The sequence below is a fragment of the Mesoplodon mirus genome (genome assembly GCF_964341445.2).
Source record: "Mesoplodon mirus genome assembly, chromosome: 6".
In the NCBI taxonomy this organism is placed as follows: domain Eukaryota; kingdom Metazoa; phylum Chordata; class Mammalia; order Artiodactyla; family Ziphiidae; genus Mesoplodon; species Mesoplodon mirus.
Genome location: NC_138982.1, coordinates 59,338,640 through 59,358,430, shown reverse-complemented (window position 1 = coordinate 59,358,430; position 19,791 = coordinate 59,338,640). Strand labels below are relative to the sequence as shown.

Genomic DNA, 19,791 nt, shown 5'->3' with positions numbered 1-19,791 from the left:
TCATTGCCCTCTGTCTGGCCAGCCCAAGCTGCAGGGTGGCATCCTCCCATGCCAAGGAGTAACAGTTTCTGGAGCTAGTTTGAAGTTTGTGCTATCAGCAAGATTACAAAAGGTTCTCTGGGAGTTTTCTTCTGCCTGATAACTGGGAAGGCAGCCTGAGTCAGAACAGGTTCATGTTGTACTTTGGCATGTGATAGCTGCTCTGGGAGACAATGAATCATTCTAGCTTTTTAAAAGAAAGGCAACAAAACAATATTTCTTACTGCTTTCTCTGATATTTTCTTACTTAAGCCCCAAACAGCAACTAGATCAAGGCTAAAAGAATTATCTGCATTTTTACAGATGAGAAAACTGAGGCCCAAAGGAGTTAAGTGAACTTCCCAAGGTCACAAGGAAGTGGCAGAGCTGTGATTGAACTTGGGGCTGTCTGACTCCAAAGGCAATATACGCAAATCAATCAATGTGATACACCATATTAACAAATTGAAGAATAAAAACCATAAGGTCATCTCAATAGATGCAGAACAAGCTTTTGACAAAATTCAACACCCATTTATGATAAAAACTCTCCAGAAAGTGGGCATAGAGGAAACCTACCTCAACATAATAAAGGCCATATATGACATACCCACAGCAATCGTCATTCTCAATGGTGAAAAACTGAAAGCATTTCCTCTAAGATCAGGAACAAGACAAGGATATCCACTCTCGCCACTATTATTCAACGTAGTTTTGGAAGTCCTAGCCACGGCAATCAGAGAAGAAAAAGAAGTAAAAGGAATCCAAACTGGCAAAGGAGAAGTAAAACTGTCACTGTTTGTAGATGACATTATACAGTACATAGAAAATCCTAAAGATGCCACCAGAAAACTACTAGAGCTAATCAATGAACTTAGTAAACTCACAGGATACAAAATTAATACACAGAAATCTCTTGCACTCCTATACATTAAAAATGAAAATTCAGAAAGAGAAATTAAGGAAACAATCCCATTTACCACTGCAACAAAAGAATAAAATACCTAGGAATAAACCTACGTAAGGAGGTAAAAGACCTGTATGCAGAAAACTATGATACTGATGAAAGAAATCAAAGATGACACAAACAGATGGAAAGATATACCATGTTCTAGGATTGGAAGAATCAACATTGTGAAAGTGACTATATGACCCAAAGCAATCTACAGATTCAATGCAATTGCTATCAAATTACCAATGGCATTTTTCACAGAACTAGAACAAAAATTTTTTTTTTTTTTTTTTGCGGTATGTGGGCCTCTCACTGTTGTGGCCTCTCCCGTTGCGGAGCACAGGCTCCGGATGCGCAGGCTCAACGGCCATGGCTCATGGGCCCAGCCGCTCCGCGGCATGTGGGATCTTCCCAGACCGGGGCACGAACCCATGTCCCCTGCATCGGCAGGCGGACTCTCAACCACTGCGCCACCAGGGAAGACCTAGAACAAAAAATTTTATAATTTGTATGGAAACACAAAAGACCTTGAATAGCAAAAGCAATCTTGAGAAAAAAAAGGAAAAAAAACGGAGCTGGAGGAATCAGGCTCCCTAATTTCAGACTCTACTACAGGGCTACAGTAATCAAGACAGTATGGTACTGGCACAAAACAGAAATATAGATCAGTGGAACAAGCTAGAAAGCCCAGAGATAAACCCACACACATATGGTTACCTTATCTTTGACAAAGGAGGCTAGAATATACAATGGAGCAAAGACAGCCTCTTCAATAGTGGAGCTGGGAAAACTGGACAGCTACACGTAAAAGAATGAAATTAGAACACTTCCTAACACCATTTACAAAAATAAACTCAAAATGGATTAAAGACCTAAATATAAGGCCAGACACTATAAAACTCTTAGAGGAAAACATAGGCAGAACACTCTGTGATATAAATCGCAGCAAGATCTTTTTTGACCCACCTCCTAGAGTAATGGGAATAAAATCAAAAATAAACAAATGGGACCTAATGAAATTTAAAAGCTTTTGCACAGCAAAGGAAACCATAAACGAGACAAAAAGACAACCCTCAGAATGGGACAAAATATTAGCAAACGAAGCAATGGACAAAGGATTAATCTCCAAAATATACAAGCAGCTCATGCAGCTCAATATCAAAAAAATAAACAACCCAATACAAAAATGGGCAGAAGACCCAAATAGACATTTCTCCAAAGAAGACATAACAGATTGCCAACAAACACATGAAAAGATGCTCAACGTCACTAATCATTAGAGAAATGCAAATCAAAACTACAATGAGGTATCACCTCACTCCAGTTAGAATGGGCATCATCAGAAAATCTACAAACAACAAATGCTGGAGAGGGTGTGGAGAAAAGGGAACCCTCTTGCACTGCTGGTGGGAATGTGAATTGGTACAGCCACTATGGAGAACAGTATGGAGGTTCCTTAAAAAACTAAAAGTAGAACTACCATATGATCCAGCAATCCCACTACTGGGCATATACCCTGAGAAAACCATAATTCAAAAAGATACATGTACCACAATGTTCACTGCAGCACTATTTACAATAGCCAGGTCATGGAGGCAACCTAAATGTCCATTGACAGATGATGGATAAAGAAGATGTGGCACATATATACAATGGAATATTACTCAGCCATAAAAAGGAACAAAATTGGGTCATTTATAAAGATGTGGGTGGACCTAGAGACTGTCATTCAGAGTGAAGTAAGAAGGAAAAAGAAGTATGGTATATTAATGCATATGTGTGGAATCTGAAAAAATTGGTATAAATGATCTTATTTACAAAGCAGAAATAGAGACACAGATGTAGAGAGCAAACATGCATACCAAGGGGGAAAGGGGGAGGTGGGATGAATTGGAAGATTGGTATTGACATATATACACTATTGATACTATGTATAAAGTAGATAACTAATGAACCTACTGTATAGCACAGGGAACTCTACTCAATTCTCTGTGGTGACCTAAATGGGAAGGAAATCCAAAAAAGAGGGGATATATGTATACATATAGCTGACTCACTTTGCTGTACAGTAGAAACTAATACAACATTGTAAAGCAACTATGCTCTAATAAAAATTAAAACAAAAACTGTAAACCAATCACATATATGAATTTAGATATGCTAACATTAAAAAAAATTTCAAATCTAGCTTTGTATCAAAAAAACAAAACCATAGGCAGGGGGTTCCTGCCACCTCATCACTTTTGCAAAATTCCTCTGGTTCTCCAGAAACATAGATATTATGCAGGACTCACTACATAATTTGTAGGTCCCAGTGCAAAATGAAACCATGGAGCCTCTTGTTAAAAAATTGTTAAGAATTCAAGAAGACAGCAGCAGAGCATTAAGCCAAGTGCAGAGCCCTGTGTAACTGCACAGATCATCCACCCATGGAGCCAGCCCTGATGTTATGTGTTAATCTGCACAGACTACGTATCAAACGTTCTGAGCAAATAAGAAGGTCTGTTCAGAGGCACCCTGGTGGGGAGGTAGGAGCCCCAGATCTGAGCATGGAGATTCTGGATTGTAGTAATAGCTCTATGAATAACTTCCTGTTATTCCTGTTGACCTTGAGCATGTTATTTAACCTCTTGGAGGTTCAGTTTACTTATGTGTAAGGTTGAGAGAGGGAGAAGTGGGGAAGTGGTGGACTGTGTCAGTGTTTCTCAAAATTTATTTATATGTTATTTATATTCATATACTACATTTTTAGTATAGTGGTTATGATCATGGACTCTGGACCCACACACCTGAGTTCTAATTTGGCTTTGCTGTATTCTAACTGTGTGACCTCAGTCAAGTGCCCCAGTTTCCTCATCTGTGAAATGCAGATGGTTGTGCAGATTAAATAAGTTAACATAAGTAAAGTCCTTGGAATGATGGCTAATATGTAGCAAGAGCTGTATAAGTGTTAATTATTACTTTGAATCATATGGCACATGTACTAGTACTAATGTTTTCTTCAATTTGACTCTTTAAAAAACTTTTATTGCAGTATAATTGCTTTACAAGGTTGTGTTAGTTTCTGTTGTACAACAAGTGAATCAGCTATAAGTATACATATATCCCCATATCCCCTCCCTCATGAGCCCCCCTCCCATCCTCCCTATCCCACCCCTCTAGATCATCACAAAGCATCAAGCTGATCGCCCTGTGCTATGCAGCAGCTTCCTACTAACCATCCATCTTACATTTGGTAGTGTATATATGTCACTGCTACTCTCTCACTTCGTCCCAGCTTCCCCTTCCCTGCCTGTGTCCTCAAGTCTGTTCTCTATGTCTGCGTCTTTATTCCTGCCCTGCCACTAGGTTCATCAGTACCGTTTTTTTTTGTTGTTGTTGTTTGTTTGTTTGTTTGTTTTGCGGTACGTGGGCCTCTCACTGTTGTGGCTTCTCCCGTTGCGGAGCACAGGCTCCGGACGCGCAGGCTCAGCGGCCATGGCTCACGGGCCCAGCTGCTCCGCGGCATGTGGGATCTTCCCAGACCGGGGCACGAACCTGCGTCCCCTGCATCGGCAGGCGGACTCTCAACCACTGCGCCGCCAGGGAAGCCCAGTACCGTTTTTTTTAGATTACATATATGTGCGTTAGCACATGGTACTTGTTTTTCTCTTTCTGACTTATTTCACTCTGTATGATAGACTCTAGGTCCATCCACCTCATTACAAATAACTCAATTTTGTTCTTTTTTATGGCTGAGTAATATTCCATTGTATATATGTGCCACATCTTCTTTATCCATTCATCTGTCAATGGACACTTAGGTTGCTTCCATGACCTGGCTATTGTAAATAGTGCTGCAGTGAACATTGTGGTACATGTATCTTTTTGAATTATAGTTGCCTCAGGGTATATGCCCAGTAGTGGGATTGCTGGATCATATGGTAGTTATATCTTTAGTTTTTTAAGGAGCCTCCATACTGTTTTCCATAGTGGCTGTATCAATTTGCATTCCCACCAGCGGTGCAAGAGGGTTCCCTTTTCTCCACACCCTCTCCAGCATTTATTGTTTGTAGACTTTGTGATGATGGCCATTCTGACCAGTGTGAGGTGATACCTCACTGTGGTTTTGATTTGCATTTCTCTCATGATTAGTGATGTTGAGCAGCTTTTCATGTGTTTGTTGGCAATCTGTATATCTTCCTTGGAGAAATGTCTATTTAGGTCTTCTGCCCACTTTTGGACTGGGTTGTTTATTTTTTTGATACTGAGCTGCATGAGCTGCTTGTATATTTTGGAGATTAATCCTTTGTCCATTGCTTCATTTGCAAATATTTTGTCCCATTCTGAGGGTTGTCTTTTTGTCTCGTTTATGGTTTCCTTTGCTGTGCAAAAGCTTTTAAATTTCATTAGGTCCCATTTGTTTATTTTTGATTTTATTCCCATTACTCTAGGAGGTGGGTCAAAAAAGATCTTGCTGCGATTTATGTCAGAGTGTTCTGCCTATGTTTTCCTCTAAGAGTTTTATAGTGTCTGGCCTTATATTTAGGTCTTTAATCCATTTTGAGTTTATTTTTGTGAATGGTGTTAGGAAGTGTTCTAATTTCATTCTTTTACATGTAGCTGTCCAGTTTTCCCAGCTCCACTTACTGAAGAGGCTGTCTTTGCTCCATTGTATATTCTAGCCTCCTTTGTCAAAGATAAGGTAACCATATGTGTGTGGGTTTATCTCTGGGCTTTTTAGTTTGTTCCACTGATCTACATTTCTTTTTTTGTGCCAGTACCATGCTGTCTTGATTACTGTAGCCTGTAGTAGAGTCTGAAGTCGGGGAGCCTGAATCCTCCAGCCCCATTTTTTTCCCCTCAAGATTGATTTTGCTATTCGAGGTCTTTTGTGTTTCCATACAAATTGTAAAATTTTTTGTTCTAGTTCTGTGAAAAATGCCATTGGTAATTTGATAGCAATTGCATTGAATCTGTAGATTGCTTTGGGTAGTATAGTCACTTTCACATGTTGATTCTTCCAATCCAAAAAAAATGGTATATCTTTCCATCTGTTTGTGCTGTCTTTGATTTCTTTCGTAAGTGTCTTATAGTTTTCTGCATACAGGTCTTTTGCCTCCTTAGGTAGGTTTATTCCTAGGTATTTTATTCTTTTCGTTTCAGTGGTAAATGGGAGTGTTTCCTTGATTTCTCTTTCTGAGTTTTCACTGTTAGTGTATAGGAATGCAAGAGATTTCTGTGCATGAATTTTGTATCCTGCTGCTTTACCAAATTCACTGATTAGCTCTAGTAGTTTTCTGGTGGCATCTTTAGGTTTATATATGTATAGTGTAATGTCATCTGCAAGCAGTGACAGTTTTACTTCTTCTTTTCCAATTTGGATTCGTTTTATTTCTTTTTCTTCTCTGATTGCCATGGCTAAAACTTCCAAACTATGTTGAATAATAGTGGTGAGAGTGGGTACCCTTGTCTTGTTCCTGATCTTAGAAGAAATGCTTTCAGTTTTTTCCCATTGACAATGATTTTGGCTGTGGGTTTGTCATATATGGAGTTTATTATGTTGAGGTAGGTTTCCTCTATGCCCTCTTTCTGGAGAGTTTTTATCATAAATGTGTGTTGAATTTTGTCAAAAGCTTGTTCCGCATCTATTGAGATTATCATATCGTTTTTATCCTTCAGTTTGTTAATGTGGTGTGTCACACTGATTGATTTGCATATATTGAAGAATCCTTGCATTCCTGGGATAAACCCCACTTGATCATGGTGTATGATCCTTTTAATGTGCTGTTGGATTCTGTTTGCTAGTATTTGTTAAGGGTTTTTTCATCTATGTTCATCAGTGATATTGGCCTGTAATTTTCTTTTTTTGGTGACATCCTCATCTGGTTTTGGTATCAGGGTGATGGTGGCTTCGTAGGATGAGTTTGGGAGTGTTCTTCCTTCTGCTATATTTTGGAACAGTTTGAGATGGAAAGGTGTTAGCTCTTTTTTAAACGTTTGATAGAATTCACCTGTGAAGCCATCTGGCCCTGGACTTTTGTTTGTTGGAAGATTTTTAATCACAGTTTCAATTTCAGACTTGTGATTGGTCTGTTCATGTTTTCTATTTCCTCCTGGTTCTGGAAGGTTGTAGTTTTCTAAGAATTTGTCCATTTCTTCCAGGTTGTCCATTTTATTGGCATATAGTTGCTTGTAGTAGTCTCTCATGACCCTTTGTATTTCTGCAGTGTCAGTTGTTACTTCTCCTTTTTCATTCCTAATTCTGTTGCTTTGAGTATTCTCCCTTTTTTTCCTAATGAGTCTGGAAAAATGTTTTATCAATTTTGTTTATCTTCTCAAAGAATCAGCTTTTAGTTTTAATGATCTTTGGTGTTGTTTCTTTCATTTCTTTTTCATTTATTTCTGATCTGATCTTTATGATTTCTTTCCTTCTGCTGACTTTGTGGTTTTTTGTTCTTTCTATAATTGCTTCAGGTGTCAGGTTAGGTTGTTTATTTGAGATTTTTCTTATTTCTTGAGGTAAGATTGTATCGCTATAAACTTCCCTCTTAGAACTGCTTTTGCTGCATCCCATAGGTTTTGGGTTGTCGTGTTTTCATTGTCATTTGTTTCTAGGTATTTTTTGATTTCCTCTGTGATTTCCTCAGTGATCCCTTTGTGGTTTAGTAGCATATTGTTTAGCCTACATGTGTTGTAGTTTTTACAGTTTTTTTTCCTGTAATTGATATCTAGTCTCATAGTGTTGTGGTTGGAAAAGATGCTTGATACAATTTCAATTTTCTTAAATTTAGGGAGGCTTGATTTGTGACCCAAGGTGTGATCTATCCTGGAGAATGTTCCGTGTGCACTTGAGAAGAAAGTGTATTCTGTTGTTTTTGGATGGAATGTCCTATAAATATCAGTTAAGTCCATCTGATCTAATGTGTCATTTAAAGCTTGTGTTTTCTTATTTATTTTCTGTTTGGATGGTCTGTCCATTGGTGTAAGTGGAGTGTTAAAGTCACCTACTATTATTGTGTTACTGTTCATTTCCCTGTTTATGGCTGTTAGCATTTGCCTTATGTATTGAGGTGCTCCTGTGTTGGGTGAATAGATATTTACAATTGTTATATCTTCTTGGATTGATCCCTTGATCATTATATAGTGTCCTTCCTTGTCTCTTATAATAGTCTTTATTTTAAAGTGTATTTTATCTGATATGAGTATTGCTACTCCAGCTTTCTTTTGATTTCCATTTTCATGGAATATCTTTCTCCAACCCCTCACTTTCAGTCTGTTTGTGTTCCTAGGTCTGAAGTGGGTCTCTTGTAGACAAAATATATATGAGTCTTGTTTTTGTATCCATTCAGCCAGTCTGTGTCTTTTGGTTGTGGCATTTAATCCATTTACATTTGAGGAAATTATTGATATGTATGTTCCTGTTACTGTTTTCTTAACTGTTTTGGATTTGTTTTTGTAAGTCTTTTCCTTCTCTTGTGTTTCCTGCCTAGAGAATTTCCTTTAGCATTTTTTGTAAAGCTGGTTTGGTGGTGCTGAATTCTCTTAACTTTTGCTTGTATGTAAAACTTTTGATTTCTTCATCAAATCTGAATGAGATCCTTGCTGGGTAGAGTAATCTTGGTTGTAGGTTTTTCCCTTTCATCAGTTTAAATATATCTTGCCACTCCCTTCTGGCCTGTAGAGTTTCTGCTGAAAGATTAGCTGTTAACCTTATGGGGATTCCCTTGTATGTTATTTGTTGCTTTTCCCTTGCTGCTTTTTTATTACTTTTTTTTTTTTTTTTTTTGCAGTACGCGGGCCTCTCACTATTGTGGCCTCTCCCGTTGCGGAGCACAGGCTCCGGACGCACAGGCTCAGCGGCCATGACTCACAGGCCCAGCCGCTCCGCGGCATGTGGGATCCTCCCAGACCAGGGCACGAACCCGCGTCCCCTGCATCGGCAGGCGGACTCTCAACCATTGCACCACCAGAGAAGCCCCTCCCTTGCTGCTTTTAATATTTTTTCATTGTGCTTAATTTCTGTTAGTTTGATTAATATGTGTCTCGGCATGTTTCTCCTTGGGTTTATCCTGTATGGGACTCTCTGCACGTCTTGGACTTGATTGACTATTTCCTTTCCCATGTTGGGGAAGTTTTCAACTATAATCTCTTCAAATATTTTCTCAGACCCTTTCTTTTTTCTTCTTCTTCTGGGATGCCTATAATTCATTGTTGGTACGCTTAATGTCGTTCCAGAGGTCTCTGAGACTGTCCTCAATTCTTTTCATTCTTTTTTCTTTATTCTGCTCCCTGGCAGTTATTTCCACCTTTCTATCTTCCAGCTCACTTATCCATTCTTCTGCCTCAGTTTTCTGCTATTTTTTATTTAATTAAAAAATTAAATAAAGTATTTTTAATTTCAGTTATTGTGTTGTTCATTACTGTTTGTTTGCTCTTTAGTCCTTCTAGGTCCTTGTTAAACATTTCTTGTATTTTTTCTATTCTCTTTCCAAGATTTCTGATAATCTTTACTATCATTACTCTGAATTCTTTTTCAGGTAGTTTGCCTATTTCCTCTTCATTTATTTGGTCTTGTGGGTTTTTATCTTGCTCCTTTGCCTACAAGATATTTCTCTGTCTTCTCATTTTGTCTAATTTACAGTATTTGAGGTCTTCTTTCCCTCGGCTGCAGGGTCGTAGTTCCTCTTGCTTCTGTTCTCTGCCTCCGGTGGTGGGGTTGATCCAGTGCCTTGTGTAGGCTTCCTGATGGGAGGGACTGGTGCCTGCGTTCTGGTGGGTGGAACTGAGTATTTTCCCTCTGATGAGCAGGGCCATGTCATGTGGTATGTTTTGGGGTATCTGTGAGCTTACTAGCACTTTAAGTAGTCTGTGTGCTGATGGGTGGGCTTTTGTTCTTGTCTTGTTTGTTGTTTAGGGTGAGGCATCCAGCGTTGGGAGCTGCTGGCAGTTGGGTGGAGCTGGGTCTTGGATTCATATAGAGGCCTCCAAAAGAGCTCTTGGTGATTAATCTTCCCTGGGTCCAGGAATTCTCTAGCGGTCCAGCATCCCGGGCTCCATGCTCCCACTCTAGAGCCTCAGGCTCGACTTCTGGTTGAGGGACCATGACCCTGCAAGTCGCTTGTCCTGGCAATAAGGGGGATTAAGAAAAAAAAAAAGACTAACAAAAACCCAGACAAATGGTAAAAAGTAAAATCATACAAACAGAAACAAGGAAACATGCACACACACAAAAGAAACAAAAACAGAACAAAATAAATCAAATAGAAAAACAACCAGACAAACAAAAGAACCCAAGAAGAAAATCAAACAATTAAGAAGAAAGCTGACAAAAACCCCAAACCAAAAAATAAAACCAAAGCAGAGTGCTAACTGAAGAATGAAGCAAAGAAACAAATCAAACCAACAAAAATGGTATTAAGAAAAAAAAAAAGAAAAAGAGAAAGGGGAAAGAATACAGAAGAGCAGAAAAGCAACATAGAAACAAATATTAAAAAAAATAGAAAATATATTAAAGAGAAAAAAGACAAACAAAACCCCAGAGAAATGGTGAAAACAAAATCAAACATAAACAGAAACAAGGAAACACACACACACATAAAAGAAACAAAAACAGAGCCAAATAAAACAAAAAGCCAGAGAACAACCAGACAAATAGAAGAATTCAAAAATGAAATCAAACAATTAGGATTAAAAGTAACAAAAACACATAACCTAAAAACAAAACCAAAGCAGTGTGCCAACTGAAGAATAAAGCAAGGAAACAACAAACTGATAAAAATGATTAAAAAGATAATAATAAAATAAAAAGGGGAAAAACACAGGAAAACAGAAAAACAAAGTATAAATAGAAATGTATAAAAAATTTTTTTAAAGTTATAAAACAGAGATCGCAAAAGACTAAATAAACAAAACAAAAAACCCCCCTAAAACAACAAGAAACAAACAAAAAAAGAAAAAGAAACCAAAAAAAAAAAGCTAGAACCAACAACAGAATGAATCAAAACATAATAAAGTCAATAGTAATAATTATGTTTCCATGGGTGTCTGCTGTAAGTGTCCTTGCACACGCTGTGAGCCACAGCCCCAGGAGGCTCTCCTCTGCCTCTGGGCTGGTCTTTGGACCTGCTGTGGGCACTGTGGGGACCACTCAGGCTCTGATCTGGCCCAGTTCCTGCTTGTGCTGCCCCCAAAGTCCACAGCTGCCAGAGTTAGACTGTTTTTTTTTTATTTTTAGAAACTTATTTATTTATTTTTGGCTGTGTTGGGTCTTCGTTTCTGTGCGAGGGCTTTCTCTAGTTGCGGCGAGCGGGGGCCACTCTTCATCGCGGTGCGTGGACCTCTCACTGTCGCGGCCTTCTCTTGTTGCGGAGCACAGGCTCCAGACGCGCAGGCTCAGTAGCTGTGGCGCACGGGCTTAGTTGCTCCGTGGCATGTGGGATCTTCCCAGACCAGGGCTCGAACCTGTGTCCCCTGCATTGGCAGGCAGATTCTCAACCACTGTGCCACCAGGGAAGCCCTAGACTGTTTTCATTTGTGGGAACACTCAGTGTCTACTCAGATATTCCATAGACGGAGGGTCTACCTAACTGATTGTGGGGATTTAATCTTCAGCTTGTACAGCTGGTGGAAAGATTTTCCATCTTCTTCCTTATTCACCCCATCCCTGGGGTTCAGCTTTGGTTTTATTCCCAGCTCTGCACATGGTCCACCCACAGGAGTCTTGTCCTGAGTCTGCCTTGGAGCTCTTGGGTCTGCCCCTGTGAGGACCAGGCGCAGAGGTGGTATGACTGCTTGGATCATGGGAGCCCCAGGGGCGCCAAATGCGCTGGGAAGCCAGTGGCCATGGGTGCAAGAGATATGGCCCTAGCGAGGGCCTTTTCTGCAAGAGATATGGCCCTAGCGAGGGCCTTTTCTGCCTCCTGGCGTAAGGCACATGAGGGCCAGCCCTGAGGGGGCTTTTTTTATTGTCACTGGCAGGTGCTGGTGTGTAGGTAGAGAGAGGCTACAGTAGTGGTTCCTCCCCCTGTGTGTGACTGAGCAATAGCACCCTGCTTCCATGGCAGTCCAGTCTTCCTCCCTAGGCATTCCCTGCTGCAGATTTCCTCCCTCCCATCCCCTCAGTCCGTCTCCCCACAGCCAACAGCACTTCTCCCTCTGAGCCTGTTCTCCAGTCCCCACGCACCAGCTCCCAGCCCCTTTGCACACCTGTGAATACACGTCCCAGTCCTGGGCACGTATGGCCACAGTATGGACCGTCTGTGTATTTCTCATTCTGCCCTGTCTCCCACAAACTGGCCGCTTCACCCTCTTCTGACAGCCTCTAATGCTTCCCCTCTGTCCCAGTCTATTTCCACATCAGAAAGGGGGTTTCCCCAAATTTGGGGCTCTCTCCTCTGCTTCAGCTTCCCTTCCCTGGGGTGCAGGACCTGGCCTGCTTCCTCTCCTCCTCCTTCTCCCTTCTTTTTTTCCATCCTACCCAGTTATGCAGGGATCTTTATAGTCCTTTCCAGTGTCCAAGGTCTTCTGCTAGTTTTCAGCTGGTGTTCTGTGAGAATCGTTGCATCTACAGATGTATTCCTGATACATCGTGGAGAGGGATGAACTCCACGTCCACCTACTCTCCGCCATCTTGAATCTCCTTGACTCACTTTTAAAGTTTAAAAATAATCACCAGATTCATGGGAATGTATATATTTTTCTAGTATTTGTGAAAGTGAATAATAATCATATAATATTTTAAAAAGTTCATTTATATACTCTCTAAAATCAGTCCAAATATTAACAATGGAATGGTCACCACACTGTGGGTAACACTGTACTGCATGTTGGAGGCTTCTTCTAGCTTAAATAATCCAGGAAAAGATGAATAAATTCATGTGTATTTGTGTCTGTGCCTTCATTCATTTGACAAATACATGACTCTAATATTTCTACCCACTTCATTCATTTCTACCCATAATAGCATCTTTCCATTGGTTAGCTTCTTGTTCCAGTGGGAAAATGTTTAAACAGAAAAGAGAGACTGTGAATGAATCATATAAATGCTTAGAACTTTGATGAGTCGGTGGGGTCCTCTCAAGAGATCCCTTAAAGTCTAACAAGGAATGAGGCTTAGGGTAGTGAAAAATTGGTACAAAATGCTTACAGGAAGGCATAGGATGGCCTTTGGATGTGAGGAGTTTTCTGGGAGGCATATGTTCTTTCCTTTGAATACTGTGTTTTCCCCCCAACCTCCCTCTACCTAAATCCTATCTTATAGGCCCAGTTCAAATTCTACCTCCTTAAAGTCCTTTCCAGCTATTCTGACTGGAAGTTTCCTTTTTTTCATCTGAAGAGTACTTTACAATCATAGAGAAGTATTTATTAAGCACAAACTATGTTCCGGCACAGAGGTCACCAGGTTGAACACCCATATCCCTGACCTCAAGGAGTGGATGGGCTACAACTCAATGACTCTCTATGCTGCCTTGCCCAGGCTGGTTGATTCACACATATTTGTCTTGCCTCCCTTAAGGCTGAGTTACTTTTTCTTTATTTTCCTATTCCTCAAAGCACCTAAGGACTCTCCTTAGCTAAGTATTTGTTGCCAGAGACCCCAGGGTTACCAAGTTGTATAGGAAATATAAAAATAGTAACTAAGGAACTTTAAAATTAGTCTTCACTTAAATATCCTTCTCAAGTTATCACGAGCACCAATCCCAAGCAATTTCATAAACATCAGTGATGGTCATATAGGATAAACATGTAATGTGAATATAATATAAATTGATCCCAAAGGAAAACTAGAAATCTTGGGAATGATACAGGACTTCCTGAAGGCAGTGAAAGTGAGTTTAGAGAGAGCAATAGTAATTCACTCAAAGCTGTGGACGTTGATGACCCAACAGAGTCCTATCAGTTATCAATAGAAGAAGAGAAAAGCAACAAGGATGATGGTATGATGGGTACTTCCCAAGAGAATGATTATCAAAGGATGAAGAAAGATCTTGGGGAAAAAATGAAAAACTTGAATATTTTGCAAAGTCAACAAAAACTGAGGGCTGTTAAATGGTGCCGTGATACAATTTTGTCAAAAAACTGTGCCTAAAACCCCATACTTAATTCATAGTTTGCTCATTTAAAAAAACATGGCATGGGGCCTCCCTGGTGGCGCAGTGGTTGAGAGTCCGCCTGCCGATGCAGGGGATACGGGTTCGTGCCCCGGTCTGGGAGGATCCCATATGCCGCGGAGCGGCTGGGCCTGTGAGCCATGGCCGCTGGGCCTGCGCATCCGGAGCCTGTGCTCCGCAACGGGAGAGGCCACAACAGTGAGAGGCCCGCATACCGCAAAAAAAAAAAAAAAAAAAAAAAAAAACATGGCATGATTGCTATTTTATTTTATTTATTTATTTTTTTGCGGTACGCGGGGCTCTCACTGTTGTGGCCTCTCCCGTTGTGGAGCACAGGCTCTGGACACAGAGGCTCAGCGACCATGGCTCACAGGCCCAGCCGCTCCGCAGCATGTGGGATCCTCCCAGACCGGGGCACGAACCCGTGTCCCCTGCATCAGCAGGCGGACTCTCAACCACTGCGCCACCAGGGAAGCCCAGCATGATTGCTATCTTAATTTTGTTGAATGTAAGATAAATAAAAATTTTCATAATTTTTAGTTTCTAAGAATTCCAATCAGCCTTTCCCACCCTCATTTTTATGTTATTTTTGTCCTTTCTAAAAATGTGGATTCGTTTTAAGTGGCCTTTCTATGATACTAATTATCCACAAGAAGAACATTCAGTAATAGTATTCAATGAAGTGATGGATTGATCAGTATCATTCTTCAAAACTAACAACCAAGATCATAACAGGCAGAAAGGGCACAACTGGCTTTTCTGACTCTAAAGCAGGAAGTAGGGATCTACAGAACCAGCCAGATTTCTCTTGGAAGAGTGATGCCCAGTCCAGCTAGGAGGTAATTTTGAGATAAGCCTGACCAAGGTCTTAGAAGGGAACTCTCAAGGCTTCAAAGGAAGTTGCTTACCCACAAAGCACCAGACCGCAAACCGGATCCACGTGATGGTCGAGAGCTTTAGCATGAGATAGATGTTCACCAACATGGCAAAGGCAGGCACAAAGGGGAGACAGGGAGCCATATAGGGCAGCTTCTTGGGGTTCTCTGGCTGCTGCAGGATCACAAACACCAGGATGCTGATCAGCAGGACCATCAGAATGACCAGAAGGATGGCCCACCAGCTCTGCTCTGAGATGTAGTCAGAACCAAAGATGATGAAGGAGCAGAAGATGAACATGAGGATGAAAAGCAGGAGCACACAGATGGTCACCGTGTGCCCTGTAGCTGCTGTGGGCCGGTCCATTTTGCCTGGAAGGCCCAGCCGGATCCTCATGGTGTAGTAACGGGGCCCAATCAGCTTCTTTAACTTGATGAGATAAATGTTTTCAGTTTCATCAGCTTCTATGCCTGTGGTCACGTCCACGGTGCCGTAGTTTGGGTGGTTGACGTTGTAGGTTGACTTGTCTGATTTCCCTATGAGCATCTCATTGTCTCCCAAGGATGGTAAATTCTTAGCCCCACATGTGTTGGTGGCTGGGCCGGAAAACTCTTCCCCTTCACTCACAGGAGAGCCAACTTCCTTCTCACAGTCAGCCAGAATGCCCTCCTTCTTCTTTGTGTGCTCCTGAGACAAAAACTTGACAAACCCGTCAATGTCACTTTCTGGTTGGTATCGAAGGAGCAAGACGCAGACAGAGACCAAGGTGTAGGCGAGGAGGGTGCCGATGGACATCATCTCAATCAGATCTCTCAGGCTGACTAATAGGGAGAGGAGAGCCGCCAGGAACCCCGACACAATGCAGGCCACCACTGGGGTCTCTGTGTAGGAGCTCACGTGTGCCAGGAACCTGAAGGGAGGGGCAAGCAGAGGGTTCACGGTGAGCTACACGTGGGGATTGATTCAACATGGTTTAACACCTCCTGGTCCTGTTTCTCCAGCTTACTTCTGGATTCACTGCCTTAAATACAGCTGCTATTCCTGCCCCAGGATTCGGTTCCCGGAATAGAATTTAAACAGAATTTACTTTAATTCCTTGAGTTTGAGTCAAACTTCTTTATTAAAATTCCTACTTCATTATGTGATGTGATGGGTTGATTGAATCTAGGGGGTTCTCAGAAATCTAAATTGAAGCATAGGCTTTGCTATGAAGAAGGGATACTTGGCAAAGTCATACAGACTTTGGGGGTCCTCTACACCTGTGTTACCCAAAGTGTGGTCTGTGGAGCAACAGCATCAGCATCACCTTGGAACTTGTTAGACATATGTATTCTGAGATTTTACCTGAGACCTACCATGTCAGACTCTCTGGGAGTGGGGCCCAACAAACTACGCTTTAAAAAACCTCCAGAGGATTCTGATTTATGCCAAAGCTTGAGAAGCACTTGCTCTACAACAGAAGTACAGGGATTTGGTTGGCAAAATAGTACAGTCATTGAGAACATGTGCTCCTGGATGAAAGCTAAATCTGGCCACTCACTAACTGGAGAAGATAGAGAAGACCAACAAGGGTGACTGAATGGCACCCTTCTTTAGCAGTTCCTGGAGGCTTAGGTAGGTTCCTGCCCTCCTCCTCTCTCATTCTGGCACTCCCTCCTCCCTCCATTTCCATTCCTCCCTTATTTCCATGACTCAGTCCAAGAAACAGGAATATAAACTGTGCTCGGAGCCCCAGCATCTTTCCTCTTGGTTTTCTTTGACAGGTGAAAAACCTTTTGGGTGTGTGAAGTTGTCACACCTCCATTATGGTCAGCCTTTTCTTTTTTTTTTTAACATCTTTTTTTTTTTTTAACATCTTTATTGGAGCATAATTGCTTTACAGTGGTGTGTTAGTTTCTGCTTTATAACAAAGTGAATCAGTTATACATATACATACGTTCCCATATCTCTTCCCTCTTGCGTCTCCCTCCCTCCCACCCTCCCTATCCCACCGCTCTAGGTGGTCACAAAGCACGGAGCTGATCTCCCTGTGCTATGCGGCTGCGGGGAGGGGGAAAGGTAAGCTGGGACGAAGTGAGAGAGTGGCATGGACATATATACACTACCAAATATAAAATAGATAGCTAGTCAGCCTTTTCTTGATCTTTCCAGCTCCCCCAAGGTCACAGCTCGGTGGTGACCTTAGGGGGTATGCGGAGGAAACCGTGCAGAATGTGACAGCCGATGGCAGAGATAAAGTCCCTGAGCTGGATCCCTCTGCACTCCTGGGAGCTCCTTGGAGGTTTACTCCTTGTTTTGTGCGCTTGAAGAATGCCTTCCCTGTAAGCTCTTCACACAGTAGACACTAGGAACCAAGAGATGGGGCCACATCCCCTTTGTACCATGGGCAGATAGGCTACTTCATGGCCAGCTTAGGGGGCTGGAAGTGTCAGTGTACTGGTGTGGTTAAAAGTCTGGTTGTCGGGGTCAGACAGTCCTGGGTTCAAATCCTGACCCCGCCACCCAGCACCTGGGGGATTTGGGGCAAGTTTTTTTTTTTTTTACCCTCTCTGAGTATATTCATCTAGTATACTCTTCTGTAAAATAGAGTTATTGTGCTGACTAAGGGAGATACCATATACCTGGGATACACAAATGTTCAATAAATGGTAGCGATTGTTGCTACTATTACTAGGCTCTGTTCAGAGGGTCTTATCCTCTCTTTGACTGTAACTGTGAACTTTTTTAGCTTCAGAGGGGGCAGTCATCAGGCCTCAATGTGAGGGCAAGCCTCAGATGCCCCTGGGATGGGTTCTTCCTTCTGGAGGCCACCCAATGTAGCATTTTGGCACTCACCATCTTTATACAATGTCAAATAAGAGGGGAGGGGGCCATTGGGGGGACATATTATTTTTTTGCTAGATTGAGGGACCCAGAGTCAAACAGAGGGGCTGTTTTGGGACCTAAACTAATTTCACTCAAACCCTTTGCTAAGATATATGACAAGTTCCATTGTCTATGTGACAGGCACTCACATCAAAATTACAGTCAGGCTGACAGTCTCCCTGGGCAGGCATGGAAGAATAGAATAAATGCCACCGAGCATAGCCCTTACCTGAAAAGGAGCCCATCGCCAGCCATGGCATAAATGACCCTCGGCATTGGAAAGAGGGAGCCCAGCAAGCTGACTGTCAGTCCTGCAACCGACCCGATGGCCACTATGAATTTCGCAGCATAGAACCCACGAGCCACAAACATCTCCATGAGCGGGGATTCCGTGTCAATTGTGTAATATGGCACCATCAGAGTTAAGATCATGCTCACCTGTAAAACAAGAGGAACCATGGCTGGAGGTAGAGGGGTCTGTCTGAAGCATGGATGGAGGTCCCATAGGAGAGGAAAGAGGCCTGGTCCTGCATGGGGGCTTGGATCTGCCACTTCTTGGCACCTGCCTTTACTTTAGACCAGTTATTTGGCCTTTGGAATGCTTGGTCTCAGTATTTTCTCCCCACATGTGAATTTAGTGGACTAGACCAAATCATTTGCAATATCTCTCTGTGACCCTTTTGTATCTGAGGGATAAGTCTGCAGGTATTTCAGCTCCATGAAAGCAGAGCTACACTGATAGTTCAATGAAGGGCAGATATTATCCGATGGAAGGAGCTGCAGCCAAAGGCACTAGAGCCAGGGCCTGGCAGTGACCATGAGCACCCTGCCCACATGGACAAGAGTCTCATTTCTTTTATACTTTCAGGGTCCTACAGGATCTTAACTGTACTAGATCTTACCCTAAAGACCAGAGATCACAACTCTAAAGATAAATGTGTAGGAGATCCACAACCGATTAACTGACGGGACTCATGTTTCCATTTCCTCTCTGTAGCTCAGTCCCAGGAACCAGGCAGGCCAAGAAATAAATTATGGCATCAGGATGGAATCCAGTACTACTGTGGGCTCTAAGACCACTATGGCTTTGCTTAACCAGGACCTATTTCTCCTCACATGTCATAGATCTGCTGTAACATCCCTCCCGTCATAATTGGCCCCAGGTGATGGAGCCGCCAGTCATAAGACCAGGTGCCCCCTGGCCTGTGAAGGCCAATCCTGGCATCAGTGAGGGAGTCCAGAGCCTGAAAAGGAGAGAGTGGTTCACTTCTAGATCACCTCTTTGCCTATTGCTCAGGAGCCAAGATCCTCCAGTGAAGCCATGCGCCACTAGGGAGGACAGCAGGATGAATGACCACAGCCCAGCAATTTGACTTTTTCCTGGTGGTAGAATGGGCACCTGCTGACCAACACAAGACCAAACAACCCCTGAGGCATGGTTAGGGTCCACGCATTCTAAAAGGGAATCTTTCCCAGCAACATCGGGGTAGACCTGAGGAGAGAGGGATAGATTCTTACAGCAACTCTCGGAGTGTCTCCTGCCCACATTAGGTTAGGATGGGCAAAAGTTGGTAGATGCATAGACATATTCAGTAGTCTATAAAGCACTATTCTAAGGAAGGAGCTGTGATTATTAACTTTACTGTGTGTGCTACAGTGGTTGATTACTGGAAGAGGGGAGGCATGAGGGAGGGCGAATGCAGAGCAGAGTGTCTCTGCTGCTACCCCTGCCTGCTTCCCCCACCCCCAGCTGTTCCTGAACATGCTCTCTACAGGGCTAATCAGGGTTGGATAAGATGAAGCCAGTTGCATGTGTGTGCATGGGATGGGGTGGGGGGGTGATAACTGACCTATCCATAAAGATTTGGGTGGGCAAACCACATCCAGTGGTGCTCTCATGTTTTCCTTTGGCTTCCAGGACAATCCTGTTTTGCAGCTTGCCTTAATGATCCCTTGGCCTGGTTTCTTCAGGTTGTTGCTGAAGGTGTT

General features: G+C 42.3%; 1 protein-coding gene across 1 annotated transcript in view; it reads right to left on the bottom strand.

Annotated features, from left to right (window-relative positions):
- SLC7A14 (solute carrier family 7 member 14) overlaps positions 1–19,791 on the bottom strand; it is a gene marked incomplete at both ends in the record, with an annotated part of 70,163 nt that overhangs the window by 8,736 nt on the left and 41,636 nt on the right. Inside the window, 2 exons of the mRNA XM_082625735.1 lie at positions 14,970–15,847; positions 18,032–18,240. Coding sequence (XP_082481861.1) covers positions 14,970–15,847; positions 18,032–18,240 — 1,087 coding nt within the window. The remainder of the gene's footprint in view (positions 1–14,969; positions 15,848–18,031; positions 18,241–19,791) is intronic.